Source organism: Labeo rohita, chromosome 9 (assembly GCF_022985175.1).
Source record: "Labeo rohita strain BAU-BD-2019 chromosome 9, IGBB_LRoh.1.0, whole genome shotgun sequence".
NCBI classification, from domain to species: Eukaryota; Metazoa; Chordata; class Actinopteri; order Cypriniformes; family Cyprinidae; genus Labeo; species Labeo rohita.
In genome coordinates, this window is record NC_066877.1 from 22,254,966 (window position 1) to 22,271,646 (window position 16,681).

Genomic DNA, 16,681 nt, shown 5'->3' on the forward strand with positions numbered 1-16,681 from the left:
GTACATATTTTTGTAATAATTAAAAACATGCACACATATATATATATATATATATATATATATATATATATATATAAACGGAAATATAATAAACAATTATTTATTACTATATTTAAGTGCATCCAAAACCAAACTGATTTTAATATTTCAATTTTTTTTTCTTATCATGCAGTTTTCATATTTATGGTGTTGCATTTGGTGAAGCCATTAAAACATTTTTAAACATTTTTGCATTTTCATATACAGTATATATTTTACATATATCATTACAGTTACATTTTGCACAGATGCCTAATCATTAAAATTACCACTTAATTAATTAATTAATTTACTATAATAATAAATACTAACAGTGAATGTTTTTTGTAATTAAACACACACACAAATATACATATATATATATAAATGGAAATAATATATAATAATATTATTTAAAAATAAAAAAGTTTAATTTTCAGTATCTGCATTTTTGTCAAGAACAAAAATAAGTGTCAGCTGATCACATTGTCCATTGCTGGACAAGACTGATCTTTACATAAAGAAAAAAATCTGCCTGGCCGTTGGTAACAACCTTTATATTCTACATTCACACTATTGAGAAGCAGGGCAGAAAAAGGCAATGGCCATAGAAAAGAGGTAAGAAAAGAAACTGAAAGGTGAGGGGGTGTTTGGGAGTGGGGGGAGGTCGTATCTGAAAAGGTGGCTGTGGAAATTTAGGGGGGACAAAGTCACATCCATGCCGCACACCCATTCAATTCTGCTGGTAAATACTAGGTCCGGACAAACCACCATATGCTAATCAACACAGCATTTACACGTCAAAATCAGCATCTCTGTCCCTCTTGCTCCCGAACTCATTCTTCCAGCTCTTTCTTTCCTCTCCTTTTCCCCCTCACCCCTCGTTAATTACCGTATGTCTTTCGCTTTGATAGAGAGTCTCTTACACGAATTAGTACAATATTGCCACCCCCTTTAAAGCCCAACCCCCCCAGCGCCTCCTTCTCCCCCCCCATCTTGTTGGATTGGGCCACCTTGTACACGTATTGGTACCGGGTTTTTCAGTATAACACTTGTCAGAGGCATGCATATGGAAATGCAAGTCTCCATTTTAGCTGCTAATTCTGCAGTCCCTCTAAGGCCCCTTGCTGTGTGCCCCCCACTATCACAACTAGGGGATGCTGGGACCTCATGCTGGGGGCAACAAGGCGTTGCACTATTGAGGGATGGACAGGGGTCAGTGCAGGGGTACACTAACAGACAGAACACACTTCTCTGGTCAAACACCAGCACACCCCTGTATTACGGAGCTGGAACGTCTCGGCCCGACACTGACCACCTGCCATATTTATAAAACAGCTGTGGTTAAAGCATGGAGTGGAATTGTGGGTTAATATATAAAATAAAAACAAAAAAATTAAATTAAATTAAAATTAAAACCGTTTTCTGCATAAAACGAAATCTTTTACGCAAACAATAGTGGCGTAAAACTGAACAATGACCCTTCTTGTGTCTTGAACGAAAAAAAACAACTTAAAAACCTTTCAAATGGGCGGAGGACGGGGGAATATGATGTCATGAGAAAAAAATGCCCTTTCATTGTATAGACTAGTACGACCTCACTGTAGTAAAAAAGCCTCTCAAGTGCATAAGCCAATCAGAATAAGAATAAAAGAGAACACAGCACCTAATCCGCAGCCTGCTATCAAACAGGCCTCTTCTGCACAAGTGTGAGAGGTTGTGAAATGCTCTCTCCGGGTGTACGTGTGTGAAAGCGAAGGTGTTTGTGAGAGAAAGTGAAATGACAAGTGTGGGTGTGTGTGTGTTAAAGAGAGTGTGTGTGACTGGCATGCTCTTGACCTGCGGCTGTATGCTGCTAATCCTCTGATCAGGATGCCAGGAGGACCGCGGGGCCTCAGGCCTCAGTCCGGCCCCTGATAGACTGCCTTACACACAATAACACACCGAGACCTCAACCATTTACATCCCAGAACCGCAAGCCTGTCTCACGCTTACACGGCCCATACATTTATCTCTAGACAGGTGGAAGCCAGACGCCTACAGGAGGAGAGAGTTACTGATTTCAGAACTATTTTGCACCATTTTGTAGTTTATGTGTTTGAACTCACCAATGCAACTAGACGTAGATGAGATGAGAACCAAGCTTCTGTTTTGAAGAAAACAGTTAAAAACCAGAAAAGAAGTGCAAAAGATACACAAATACTGGTCAATGAAACTTTCTTAGCATCTCTAGGTCATTTTTTGTTATAAGGACTGGTTTAAGAAAGTTAGTGTAAAGAAACCAGCTGGCTGAGAGTGTAGAGAAAGCATCAAGTGAGTGTGTGTTTATGCGTAGATTGGGGTGGGGGGTGAGGAATCTCAGACTGCCAGGCAAATACTTACCATTTGTCTGTGTAAGAGTGTCTGTAGGCCCCCAAATCCCTGCGTTTTGTACGGACAAATTGGCAGAACGCGGGGTCTTATTTGCCCAGCCTCTCTGGACGCTTGTGGAAGCGGGTAGGCTGATGAGAGGTGGGTGGGAGAAATCCCCATCAAAGAGTGCCGTGCCTGGGAACAGAAGAACTAGATGCCCTGGTCTGAGAACCGGCCTCTGTCAGAAAGAACGAAGTCTAAAGTAAGCAGCAGGGAAACACATCTGCCTGGCCTGATCTGACCCTAAATGAAATGAAAAGAAGTAGTGTATTCTCCAAAATTATTTGGAGGAACCCAAATCAATATATTAGAATGTTTTCTGAAGGATCATGTGATACTGAAGACCAGAATAATGGCTGCTAAAAAATTAAGCTTTGCTGTCACAAGAAAAAGGTACATTCTTAAACCTGAAAGTAAGCGTATGGGCAAGACGTCCGGTTCATTAGCCGCTGTAGGGAAATAACAACAAGAATAACAACGTGCAGTGAACAGTAAAACTGCAAATAAGTGTGTTTTTAATTAAGCTAATACATTACAATAATATGGCAAAACACAGCTATTTACAATATCAAGGAGTAAAACCAGATGTGTTGCACAGCTAAAAATAGCTGGACACAGATGAGATGGGAAGGCAGAGCCATAAAATGTACAAATGCCCATGGCTGTTCTTACGGGAAAAATAAGGTGGATATTAAAATGGAAAAATCTTATTTTCAGTAGTAACAATATCTCACAATATTAGTGTTTTACTCTACTTTTTCAATTAAGACTTTGTGAACGCGAGACTTCTCTCAAAAAATATTTAAAAATCTAGTATTGCGAGTAAAAATATACATATTTTAAGTGTGTTAAAAAGTGTTAAATGTATTTGTCTGAAGTGACACATATTTTGACCAAATATAAGCAGTTGTGCTCAAAATTATTCATACCCTTGGTGAATATGATCAAAGGTTGTGAAAATAAGTCTGCATTGTTTATCCATTTGATGTTTCATTCAAAAATTCATATTCATTTGCTAAACATTACTGGAACTTCAAACGTGTCTGGGTTGGATGAAACTAAAAAATTAGCTTTTTAGCAGCAAACAATCAAGATGGGTTTGGTGCACATCAAAAAAATATATAAAGTAACCCATGTGTACAATGAAATATACTGCTGTATCTTTAATGTTGTGGGCCTATTTTTCTGCCAGAGATTCTGGATATCTTGTTCAGATGGATGGAATCATGGATTCTAACAAATACCAACAGAAAAAATAAAAAACTGACTGTCCCTGTTAAAAAATCCTATAATGAGCCATGGTTGGATCCTCCAACAGGACAATGATCCACAAACAGACATCAAAATCAAAACAAAAATGGGTCATTGAGAACAAAACCAAGCTTCTGCCATGGCCAACCCAGTTCCCTGACCTGAACCCTATAGAAAATGAGTGGGGTGAACTGAAGAGTAAAAACACCAACATGAACTCTGAGCCGTTATCTTGGCAAAAGAAGGTTTTGAGGTATGAATATTAATTGTGGCCAATCTGTAATAGAGAAAACATTTTTTCATAATGAGATTTCTCTTGTCCTACAATGAAGAGTTAGATTTTTGTACAGTTTTAAAATAAAAGATCAAAAGGATTAATGATACAGATTTATTTTCACAGCCTTCTTTGATCATATTTACCAAGGGTATGATTTATTTTGAGCACAACTATATATTGGGTGTGTGTGTGTGTGTTTGTGTGCACTTCCTATAAAGTCATACCTAAATAACATGCGGGTGGGTGCTCAGGAAATGAGTCTGTGTGGGCAAATCGCAGGTCTCTTTGAGGTGTGTGTAGCCTTGCATGATGCCATATGATGATCGGTGACTATAGCTAGTCATGTGACTAATCCTGTTAGTCAAAACACACCCGTTTCCTTTTTCTCACCGTCTTTCTGTCTCTCATTAGTTTCCGAGACACACTTTTTCTGCCTCCACCATCTGATTTACTAACCACAGACAATCACTTTAGAAATGAACTAAGAGTATTTAAACTTATGTATGTCAGATGTATTCAATTTTATTATAGTATTTTTCCCCCTCTTTATGGTAGGGGAGAGTGGGCTATGACAGTTTTTACTTATACCATATACATCACATGAAAATAGACTAAAGTGCCAGGAACAAAAAATATATATATAATTAAATTATGACTATTATATGACTTATAATATGTAATCTGACTTAAGAAACATGACTTCTAAAGAACAAAGAGGCCTAGTGATACAACTTGCCTCACATTAGGCCTAAACTGCATCAAGGATAAGTAAATTATACAAACATTCTAAAATATGAACTATAGAATAAACACAAAGAGAGAATTTTTTTAAAAAATGTGTAAATGAATACCCACTAATATTTTATCATTTTTGGAAAAATTATTCACTTTATTCATCATTTCAAACTTCATATTTCAGCACAGATGGTGTCTACTTTAAATGTCAGGAGTTGTCAAACTGGTGCATTGTATTAATTCGATACTCTGAAATCTCAATTCATTTTTTTGAACAACTGATGAGTTTTCCATTAAATGCAAAATGTAAAGAAATCACTGAGCTACATAAAATTCACATTATATTTTTTAAATACAGGGAGTGCCCTCTGCTGGATATTCATCAAAATACCATTTAACACTGTCAGGCAGATATATCTTTGATTAGTAATGTCTGTCATATCTTTCACACACTTGTTTTGCAAATCAGGTAAGAAATAGCCTACTCTCTTTCATTTAAGCAGTCTGATACAGATCCGATATGACTGACAAGCTCTATGCAGTGAACATGAAAATCCTGATATATTGGTTGAATTATCACTTCCCGCTGAGCTTTAGGACATCTTTCACCATCGCACCAATCCCATCAAAAATCAAGTGCAATTTTGTTTCACACATGAATGCAGGTGTGGTCACCACCTTGTTCTTCTTGTCCACATGGGCCTCGTGAGGGTCAAAGGTTAAGGGTAATTCGGATAAACAAACATTCATAATATTAAAGAACTTCTCATTTTTAGAATTATATCTCATGGTTATGAATTAGTATGTCTTCCTTTTGACTTTATCTGAGAATAAAGAGTCTGTGTGACGTCATTTAAATATATTTCATAGTTCTGGCTTTTATGTGATAAATTTGACTTTTTTATCTTATAATTACACTACCAGTCATTCTATTTGAATATATTTTAAAATGTAATTTATTCCTTAATTTTCAGCATCATTACTCCAGACTTCAGTGTCACATGATCCTTCAGAAATCATTCTAATATGCTGATTTGCTGTCCAATAAATATTTTTGAGTATTATTATCAATATTTTAGTAGAGTAGAGTACATTTTTTTTCAGGATTCTTTGATGAATAGAAAGATCCAAAGATCACCATTTATCTGAAATAAAAATCTTTTGTAACACTGTACACTATACCATTAAAAAGCTTGGAGTCTGTATAATTTTTTATGTGTGTGTGTGTGTGTGGGGGGGGGGGGGGGGGGTGTGGGTTATTGTAGAAATTAATACTTTTATTTAGCAAAGATGCTTTAAATTGATCTGAACTTTCCATTCATCAAAGAAACCTGAAAAAAATCTACTCAGCTGTATAATAATAATAATCAACATAATAATAACAATAATAATAAATGTTTTTTGAGCAGCAAATTACAATATTAGAATGATTTCTGAAGAAAGCAGTTATTTTAAATAGCACAACTATTTAAAAATGTTACTTTTTTGCTGTACTTTGAATCAAATAAATGCATGTTTGGTGAGCAGAAGAGACTTCTATAAAAACATTAAAAATCGTACTGTTCAAAAACTTTTGACTGGTAGCGAGAAGAGAAGAGAAGAGAAGAGAAGAGAAGAGAAGAGAAGAGAAGAGAAGAGAAGAGAAGAGAAGAGACTGATCAGGTAGGATATGGTGACTTCTTTGACAGTGTGTTTGGCTCCCAGTGCAGTGATGGCTTGTGTAGTACCAGCATATGGCCACTTCCCACCTTCCTCCTCCTCATGGCCCACCGTCACATCCACACCAGGAAGAACTTTCGCTGCCAGCACTGGAGAAATACAGCACAACCTGGTGACCAGAAAACAAGTCGTCAGTGCTCTATTTAAAAACATATCCATAAAGTCTGATTTGATTCATAAACCAAATTTGAAAAATAAACAACCCAAAAGCATGGTTCCATATAGATAGTAACACATAATAACAAACCCTATTGGCTTTCCTGCTTTATGGAACCCCTTTAAAACTCGCTCCACTTCCTTATTCACTTTACAGTCCTTCCCATCACTGGCAAATGTTGACCTGATGATGATAAAGATGCAGAAGATAAATTACAGATAACAGAAGTGAGGACTACAACAGAAATGCCATTGACAAATTAAAATGCAATATTAATCTAAAAGGTTTTAGTCTAGTTCATCACAATGAACCACAGCACTCACAGGTTTTTAGCTGCACCAAAACCACCAGGAAAGATGACTGCATCATGATCGCCGACATTCAGTTTTGCCAGGTCAGTGACACTGCCCCTAGCGATACGTGCTGATTCTGATAAGACGTTCCTATATATAAAAAAAGTGAAGGAAGATAGATTATTAATATGTTCATGATTTTTCATAACATCTAAATTCCTCAAGTAATAATACATAAAAGTGTACAGTTTTGCTGAGCTATATAATTGACTGTTTTAACACGGTAATCTTTCTGCAATCAGAATTTCTTAAAGACATTTCACCTCGACTCTTTCTCCACAGGTTGACCTTTGCCATGGTCTATCACATGCATCTGAGACACATCGGGAGCAAACATCTGAACCTCTGCACCTCCCCGACTTAGATGCACAAGGATTCTACATACAGAAACATACAGAAAAGCAAATATTCACACAAAAGAAAAATATTCAAATGCTAATTAATCTTAGCATTAAACCCATGCAACAAGGGTCATTTAATGCAGTTGGTACCTTTTTGTTTTTCTGTCCCATATCAAGCTACAGGCTGCTGTGAACCTGCTGAATAACTCCATTAAAAAAAAAACGTATAGAGACATAAAACTAGTAAGGTACTCACGCTGATGCCTCATGGATTTCAGTGCCATCATAGACACCACATCCTGACAACACCTATTTCAACAAAAAAAAACAAAAATTTATACATTTGAGTAACATTTTAATAAGATTTGTTAACAATAACATAAATTAACAATAAACAATACATGGACTTACACTATTTACTAGTCTTTCTTAATGTAAGTTAATACAAATACAGCCGTTCATTGTTTGTTCGTGTTAGTTCACAGCGGTTAATGTTAACAAACACAGCTTGTGATTTTAATAATGCATTTGTAAATACTGAAATTAACATCAACTAAGATGAATAAATGCTGTATAATTTTAGCCCATTCTTAGATAATGTTGTCAACTAATGTAGTTACTAATGAACCTCAAAATGTTACTGAAATTTGTTGTCGGCACGTGTTTTGGAGATCAAGAAACAAAAACAAAAAAAAAAAAAATTACTTATCACTGCTTTAATTAATATTGAAAATGCAGTTAAACGGCTCTCTGGAATACTTTTAACTGATTGGTCAACTGACGTACTGAAAGTATGTGATGGTGGACTCAAGTTGTTCGCTTTTCTTTCACGCAAGTAGCGCCATCTTGCGTCTGCTTTAGTGATTAACGTTACATGATAAGGTATACTGTAAGTATACTGTTATTGTTGTGGTGTTCGTCCTGATCACCTTGTCGGAGTTTATTTTGAGATAATGTCAGTCGGACAGACAGTGATTCTGCATTACCTCGTACACGAAATAGGATTAAGAAAATGTAACTGATTTCTACTGTTCAATACACATGACCCTACTAAAACAAGTAACTACTTTAAGTACATAGTCGAACCTAAACCCTCCCCTTGAGAAAACTTGAGAAATTGTTGATGACACCTAATAATTTCGCTCAGTACTGCTCTAAAACGGGACACACTAAATATGTGCAGGTAATCCGACATACAGTGGCAATGACATTCATGTGCAGCACCGGCATAACTACTTACAACAGCGACTTTTGCGCCACTGCAGTTTGAAGTTGCATGAAACTGAGCAGCAGCGGCATATTTGATGTGCGCAGAACGGAACAGCGGGCGCAGCGCAAACATGGTGCAGAATGAGGACATGGAGGAGTGCGCCGAACAACCACTGTCTTCCTCGGAGTTACTGACATACAGAAGCACATAGACACATATCGCCACCTAACGTTTACTGTGCTAATCCGCATGAGCACTAAGCCTTGTCAATGTGGTAAACGGTACTACAGACACTATAATGAATAAAAATAATACCTCGACAATTAATTTTGTCATTAAAGAACTATTTATTTATTTAATTATATATAGATTCATTATATATATATATATATATATATATATATATATATATATATACATGTATATACACACAACCAGTCAAAAGTTTTTGAACAGTAATATTTTTGTTTTTTAAAGAAGTCTCTTCTGCTTACCAAGCCTGCATTTATTTGATTCACAGTACAGCAAAAACAGTAAAATTCTGAGATATTTTTACTATTTAAAATAACTGTTTTCTATTTGAATAAGGATTTGAAAGGTGAATTTTTAACATCATTACTCCAGTCTTCAGTCACATGATCCTTCAGAAATCATTCTAATATTCTGATTTGCTGCTCAAATATTCTTTGATGAATAGAAAGATCAGAAGAACAGCATTTATCTGAACATCTTTTGTAACATTATAATGTCTTTATCATCACTTTTGATCCATTTAAAGCATTATTACAAAAAAGTATTTTTTTAAATAAAAATAATATACTGATCCCAAGCTTTTAAATGGTATAGTGTATAATGTTAAAAAGGCTTTTTTTCAGCTAAATGCTGATCTTTGGATCTTTCTATACAAAGAATCCTAAAAATATTGTACTCGTCTGTTTTCAACATAGTAATAATAATAATAAAAATATTAAATATTGATGATAATAAAAAAATGTTTCTTGAACAGCAAATCAGCATATTAAAATTATTTCTGAAGGATCACGTGACATTGAAGACTGGCGTAATGATGCTAAAAATTTAGATTTGATCACATGAATAAATTACATTTTAAAATATATTAAAATAGAAAACAGTCATTTTAAATAGTAAAAATATTTCAGACATTTACTGTTTTTGCTGTACTTTGGATCGAGTAAACACAGGCCTGGTGAGTAGAAGAGACTTCTTTAAAAAACGTAATTGTGTGTGTGTGTGATTACATTAATTTGTCATATTTAATCACTACCATAACAACCTTTCACAGTTAAACATTTTTATTTTAAAGGACAACTATGACTAGAGAACTTTCAACTCAACACTCAACACTTCCCTGAACCAATGCGTTCTTACATATAGATGTCTTACATGAAAATGTGATATCTATATTCAAACAAATGTGACTTTTTCTCTATTTAAAGTAGAACTGGACTGAACTGGACTTGACTGGATTAAATTATTGATTTATGTTATTACTAGTTTTATGTGGCTCTTACATTAATATTAAATCAGGGAACACTAAATGAACAATCAGGAGATATATTACTTATGAGTGTAAAACAAACTGCAGGACAGTTTCCAGGACAAGACATATTAGTTGGGAATTTCCACCTACACCACTTTAACTTCTGCTGGTAAACTAGCCAAACATGTGAAAACTAAACTCTGACACCCCATTGCATGAACTAAGCTTCTGGGATTAGTAGAGCAACATCAGAAGCTTAGCAATTATGCAGAATGCACAAACTTGGACAGGACTTTCCCTGCACTCCTCAGGCGTCCCAGTCTCTCTTTCAGTTCTTTCCTTTTACGTTCAACAGCACTGTCTTCTTGGAGCAGGATTCCTGGGTTGTTCCTTCCAATCATGCCAAGCATTGCATTCTGAAGCTGTGAGATGTACTGGTCCAGCATGTGGTACTGGACAATCAGTGGAATTTGGTTAGCCAGCCGGTCAGAGGTAATCTACAAACACATACAAATTATATTCAAATTTGTGTCTAATTTACACTGCATAGACAGACGTCATTTTTGCACTTATTACGAGCAAAAAGCACAGAGGCTACCCAGAGATTAAAGAAGAAAGGTTTTGTATATGGACAGATAAATGTTTCAAATGATTACCTTGAAATAGGCAGTGAGATGCTGCGCCATCTCGCGTACATCTGCACTCACGAACGCCTTTTGGCCAAGAACTGTTAGGCTTTGTTTTTGTTTTACAGTTTCAAGCTGGCTGCTGTAGAGACGGTCTTGGGAATAGACAATCCTCTCCATCCTAAACTGTGAACATATTTTCTCCTCAGCTCTCTGAAAATGATCATCAAGAAGATCTTCGAGTGGTTCTTTAGCAGCTCTCAGCAGGTGAGCGAAGGCCTTGAAATGAGAGCTAACGATGCAGTTTACACAGGAATGAACAATGTCTGTACATAAAAGAGATGAGAAAACAGAGCAGTCAATCAGAGGAGGTTTAACATCATTTTATTGTGCTTATCTGCCACTGATTTTACGCATTTGAAATTATTATATATATATATATATATTTTTTTTTTTTTTTTTTTGCATGATTCTCTCAAACCATTTTTTATTTGCATGTAAACATGGTATGTCACTAACATACAGGGAAAATCAAAATGAGGACACTGCAAACTTGAAACACTGTGCTTTACCTGTGACACTTTTGAGCATCTTTAAAGCAGGCTCCTCTAGCTCCTCAATGTGCTTCTTGACAATGTTCTCGAAGGTTCTATAGTTCACAAATCCAGGAAGCTCCTTTCCTCTGCGAGTCCTAACATACTCCTCCACCTCATCTCTGAAGATTTCCTCCGCTTGAGAGAAAAGATGAAGGATACAAGAGAAACCATGAAAGATACAACTACTGGCATACACTGTTGGGCACCCCTGCAGTACAAATGGCTCACACCAACATTTTGACACATAAAAATATTCACGCAGAAACTCAGGAAACAATATCACATGCTTGAAAGCTGATTCACATTAATGGTGCAGAGAAGACACATACTGATTGCCCTTTAATCTCACTGGATTAAAGAGACTGTAGCAGCCTTTACTAGGTAAACCACTTTAATGACAAGACTGTAGAACAGAACTCCTTTTTAGAATCTTTTCTGCTAAACTGCATCCCTCCCACATGTCATGGTGTTACGAATCCAGTCCGTGGCTTTCAATCCGCTCGCCACCTTGCCAGGTCACCTTGCCATTTCACATTACACAGACTGTTGCACCACACCCTGGACTACATTTCCCATCATTCATCGCGCTGATGACACACACATCTTAACCAATCAAGCACACTATATAAGCCTTGTACTTCCTCTTCCTAGTTGCCGAGTATTTTACATTGCATTTAGCACTCTCTAAGTGTTAGCAGTTATTACAGAGCCATTTCCTAGTTTCCTGTGTTCTGTCTGGTTTTCTAAGTTTTGTATTCTCGCCTATTTATCTCGTCTAGTCTGTTTCGCTGCCTGCTCTGGATCTCTCACATGTCTATTGGATTACCCTTTTGCCTAGCCCCCTGAATTATGTTGGCTGTTGATCGACCCTTGCCTGTCTTGGATTACTCTTGTGTCTTGTCCTCATATACCTGTTTGCCGATGTTCAACCCTGCCTGCTGTTTTGACTATGTCTTCATTCGAAAAGCTTTGCGCATGGATCCGCCCGCTTCACGCGTCAGTCACTCCGTTACACATGGTCAAGTATTTGCTGACTAATTTGAAATTGAAATGCACTAATCCACTATAAACTACATTTTTATCTGACATAAAAAAGAACAAAAAATTACAACATAAATTGCAACATAAACATAAAAAGCAACATAAATTGCGTTAATCAACATCACTGCTATTGATTATTTTAAATTAATGCTAAAATAATACATTATATAAATGCAATATAATTTATGAACTCACTCTTTATGGTTTTGTCATCCAGAACGCACTTCCATTTAGCAAATTCCTCTCTGATTTTGGTGAACACCCTCATCTTTGAGTTTCTTAGATCCTCTTCTGCTCTCTTCACTCCTTCAAGGGCATCATTGAACTGGCGAATTTTCTGCAGAGCGCAAAAGTCTCATCAGGTTATGAGACTGAAGGAAAAGGTCATAAAAACATATGTGGTGGAACATGTAAAATTATTCCGATTTTTTACTGTAATCAGAAAATTGCTCTTCTCCTGTTCATCTACAGGAACTCCATCTCCCAGTGCTCTGAAATCCTCAGACGTCTTGTCTAATTTCATCTCAAGTTGTTTCTGCAACTGTGGCAGCGTTTTCTAGGTAATTACATGAGAAATGGTAACATTAGAATGCAAAACAATCTAGAATTATGCATTTACTCTGTTCTGTTACTATGTGATTAAGTTCTGATTTAGTAGCTAAATACTATACTATTACAAATGATTTTAGCCATTTGTATAATTTTTTTTTTGTATTTGACCAATTGTTTGTATTTCATATTGTATTGCTGACTAGTTAGCCTAATATTACACTCAAAATTGGTATAGAGAATTGTAAAATTTCACTGGTATCAAAGCTTTGGATATCATAGCATTTACAGCAAAACATAATTAAAAATGGTCATATAGCCTACTTCCAATCATGTTAATTAATCAAGAAATAAATACTCTGCTTACGCACAGTAATGTGTTCAACCAATTCTTTTGTGAGTCTTTCTGCAAGAAAGGGTATTGTAGCTTTTCCTTCCTCTAGAAGAGATCTAAAGGCAAAGGATGAATTTGAGAAGCAAGTTAGGGACTGCAGTATAACATTCTGCATACTTTTTAATTAATGAGTCATGTAAAACATGTAAAGTATATAAACTATAGTGTTGCTCTTGTGCTTCAGTTCTAAGAAGAAAGACTTGCCTGAAATAAGAATGTTCATCAAAAAAACGTCTTTCCTTTTCCAGAGCTTTGACCAGATCAAGCTTCTCATTGATGTCTTGCTGGCCTCTGCACTTAACAATCATGTAGCCCTTCTTCAGCTGTATTATTTGATTATTGACCGTTCTGAGCACCGTCTCCTCCATGCCTTTGTCCACCAAGTCTGGCTTAGTCAGAATACCTGCAGATATGAAGATAAAGACTTGCTTTATTTCTTTTATTAATCCACAAAGAAAACTATTCTATCAAACAATACTTATAGACATATTCAGTGAGTAGCCCATCGAAACGTTACATACCCAGGGTCCTTTGTCCAGTTGAATCGACTTTGAAGGCCATCTGCAGAGCCTCAGTGGTGGCGATATCAATGTTTGCAGGCACCACAACCAAGCTGATGGTCTCTTGTCTTTTAATGAACTTTTCAATGAGATCTTTTATCTGTTACAGCAAAGCAAAATGACTGATGTTGAAGGCATAAACATTATTTCTGAATATTTTTTTATTTTTTATTTTATGATGCATGCACAGTAAATGGCACAGTCCAAACTGTAATATTACATGAAATTTCTATTACCATATTAGAACCCACAATTTAAGATTTGAGTGTTAGTATTTACATTTGCAGATCTGTGTCTATCATAGTTGCTACCCAATTCTGTAAACATTTCCACACATTTCCATATACAAATGATGTCTTACTTGCTTCTCTATGTCTTTTGGCTGGTTTCCAGTGGCAACTCTGGCAATGCCTGGCAGGTCGATGAGAGTGAGGTCAGGAACATCACTAGACTGGATCTCCAGAGTGATCATCTCATGACTGATCCCTTCACCCTTTCCAGCCAATACTATCTGAGCTACAAAACAATACAATGTTATAATCATCCCATCAATGACAAACAATTAACTCAACTATTCTAAAGACACTCGAGGCATTGAAGTTCTCAATAAGCTGTATATTAATCTGACCATTAAAATACAGACCATTTAAGACAGCATTCTCTATTTCTGTCGGGTCCTTTAGTTCTTTTATCTGATCCTTATATGAGAGCGATCCATGCCAAGTAGCGTCCTTTGTTACCTTCTTCAGTTTCAGTACCAGAGGACATCGTGTCACAATACCTGCATTGAGTATATTACAGTAAAAGAATGCAAACACACAAAAAAACAGTAAACATATCCACAACTACAGACACACATATTCAAAGACAGACAGATAATGTATTTACTCTGCATTGTGCTTGTATTACCTGTTCCTCTAGGCAGGGCCACTCCAGACAGGGCTTCCAATACAGAACTCTTTCCTGAGCTCTGGTCACCTATGACAGCAATAGCTGGCAGGTTCAGGTCTTTTTCAACACCCAGTGACCTGAGAGAGTCCACTAGGTCGATACATGGACGGACCTTTTCTTCATAATGCTGATTCAGACCACTATTTGTATGTCCTCCCTTCGAAGAAACGCGTGGAGACATGTCTGAATTCTGTCTGAAAAATAAGAAGGCCAGTGACAGTTCAGTCAGAGCTTTTGTCACTAGGGAAACGTTTTAAATGGTTAAGTAGGACAGGTAAATGGATGAAGTGATGCCAGCCCTGAAACAACATACAGAACTACCGAATTTTGCTATAAGTTTGATTGCAACATATAATTCATTACTGTAATAATAGTGCTCATTGTCTGTTTGATTACGTCAATAATTTATTTTTACCATAGCTACATCTTTGCCATATGTACATCAACTTGACAGTGACCACTTGTAAGCTACTATTAAATATATTTAGGAAACTTAAATTTTCTGTAAAGCTAAAAACGATTTGTATCGTGAAAAGCGCTATACAAATAAACTTGAACTGAACTGAATGAAACACGTTGTTAGTGCGTCCTCATCATACGAATAAAGTTTATTTGAATAACCTCTGAAAAGCATCCAGGACACATACATATCAGTTTTAGAACCAAGTAAAACTAAATTTGTTAGAAGCCAACAAAAACAAACGCGTAACAGTTTCCTTAAAACTTGCGTTGACAACTAATAAAAAATAAGTCAAAAATTCAGGTGTATCTTACGCACTGGATTCATCAACGTCTCCGCTGTGAGACGCAGATCGTGACAAACTTCTGTTTTATTAAATCCAAACCTACACAGCTATTAGTGAAAATTTTGCGTTTTGCATTTAACAAAAACGCAACTTTATCGATAAAACCGTTTCCGGTCTCGCTCAAAGTGGTGTTTCTCTCAGTGGCGAGCGGGAAACTGGATAAGAGACCTGAGATGGAGTAACGAGTGTGAATACAGAACGCATGTAAAGCGCCATCTTTTGGCGAGACGTGGAAACTCAGTCGGCACGATAACTGTACATCGATTGACCCAAAGTATTTGGGTTAGACACTCGTTTGCTGCGCATCATGAGATACAATGTGTGCACTCCATAACGTCCACTATGGTTTCGGACACCACTGTAAATGGCGGTCTCCTAAAAATAGTATAGGGGAAAAGGTTTTCGGACACAGCCTGCGACATTACACTTTACAACGTTGCGCATTATAACCAGTCATATTCGATTCTGTTGAGTTTATGAATCCAGTGGCCAATCAGAGGCGTTCTGATTAGTTATCGATAAAAAAGCCAGGGGTTTTGTTCTGTGCGCGCGCTCGTTGGCTGAATTCTGTGCTCTTATCGTAAACAAAATGCATAAGAGTCATTTCACACTGTAGACAGCTAAATTGATTATAAGGGGAGATTTTTTGAGAGTGCTTAAACTCATCTAAGGAAGTTCACTTCCAGATCAAAAATTTACAGATAATTTACTCACCCCTTGTCACCCAAGATGTTCATGTGGTAAAGAAATTATGTTTTTAGAGGAAAACATTTCAGAATTTCTCTCCATATAGTGGACTTCTATGGTGCCCTCGAATTTGAACTTCCAAAATGTAGTTTAAATGCAGCTTCAAAAGGCTCTAAATGATCCCAGCCGAGGACAAAGAGTCTAATCTAGTAAAACGATCAGTTATTTTCTTTATATATATATATATACTTTTTAACCTCAAATGCTCATCTTCTCTAGCTCTGCGTGAACTCTGTGTATTCCAGTTCATGACAGTTAGTGTAGGTCGAAAAACTCCCATCTCATTTTCTTCTCCATCTTCAAAATCATCCTACATCACTGTTTTACCTTTTTTGGTAAAGTGTGTTTGATCTTCTTTGCACGTTCACTTTGTAAACACTGGGTCGGTACTTCTGCAGCGATGTACGACGATTTTGAAGTTGGAGGAGAAAATGAGA

The 16,681-nt window shown here is 36.5% G+C and overlaps 2 protein-coding genes and 1 long non-coding RNA gene across 4 annotated transcripts; 1 reads left to right on the forward strand and 2 right to left on the reverse strand.

The window, feature by feature from the left end:
• Positions 1-4,907: 4,907 nt before the first annotated feature.
• On the reverse strand, positions 4,908-8,692 carry gatd3 (glutamine amidotransferase class 1 domain containing 3). Its single transcript, XM_051119444.1, has 7 exons — positions 8,504-8,692; positions 7,520-7,572; positions 7,186-7,299; positions 6,893-7,012; positions 6,660-6,752; positions 6,365-6,521; positions 4,908-5,398 (listed from the first exon to the last, which is right to left on the reverse strand). Exons 1-7 carry the CDS (start codon positions 8,621-8,623, stop codon positions 5,270-5,272), a joined length of 786 nt encoding a protein of 261 aa, XP_050975401.1. The 5' UTR covers positions 8,624-8,692; the 3' UTR covers positions 4,908-5,269.
• A 1,039-nt stretch (positions 8,693-9,731) lies between these two features.
• Positions 9,732-15,780, reverse strand: LOC127171024 (interferon-induced GTP-binding protein Mx). 2 transcript variants are annotated; one of them, XM_051119429.1, is made up of 12 exons: positions 15,470-15,780; positions 14,650-14,885; positions 14,384-14,521; positions 14,102-14,256; positions 13,702-13,840; positions 13,385-13,583; positions 13,158-13,236; positions 12,671-12,793; positions 12,433-12,574; positions 11,173-11,331; positions 10,631-10,926; positions 9,732-10,471 (listed from the first exon to the last, which is right to left on the reverse strand). In XM_051119429.1, the coding sequence occupies exons 2-12, from the start codon at positions 14,870-14,872 to the stop codon at positions 10,238-10,240; spliced, it is 1,887 nt and encodes a 628-aa protein (XP_050975386.1). In that variant the 5' UTR covers positions 14,873-14,885; positions 15,470-15,780; the 3' UTR covers positions 9,732-10,237. The 2 variants fall into 2 exon arrangements, with proteins under 2 accessions (XP_050975386.1, XP_050975387.1); XM_051119430.1 differs by having other exon boundaries at positions 15,466-15,780.
• Positions 11,859-14,390, forward strand: LOC127171036 (uncharacterized). Its single transcript, XR_007828443.1, has 4 exons — positions 11,859-12,214; positions 12,455-12,620; positions 12,709-12,797; positions 14,134-14,390. It is a non-coding gene; the product is annotated as an uncharacterized LOC127171036 (long non-coding RNA).
• Positions 15,781-16,681: the final 901 nt, after the last annotated feature.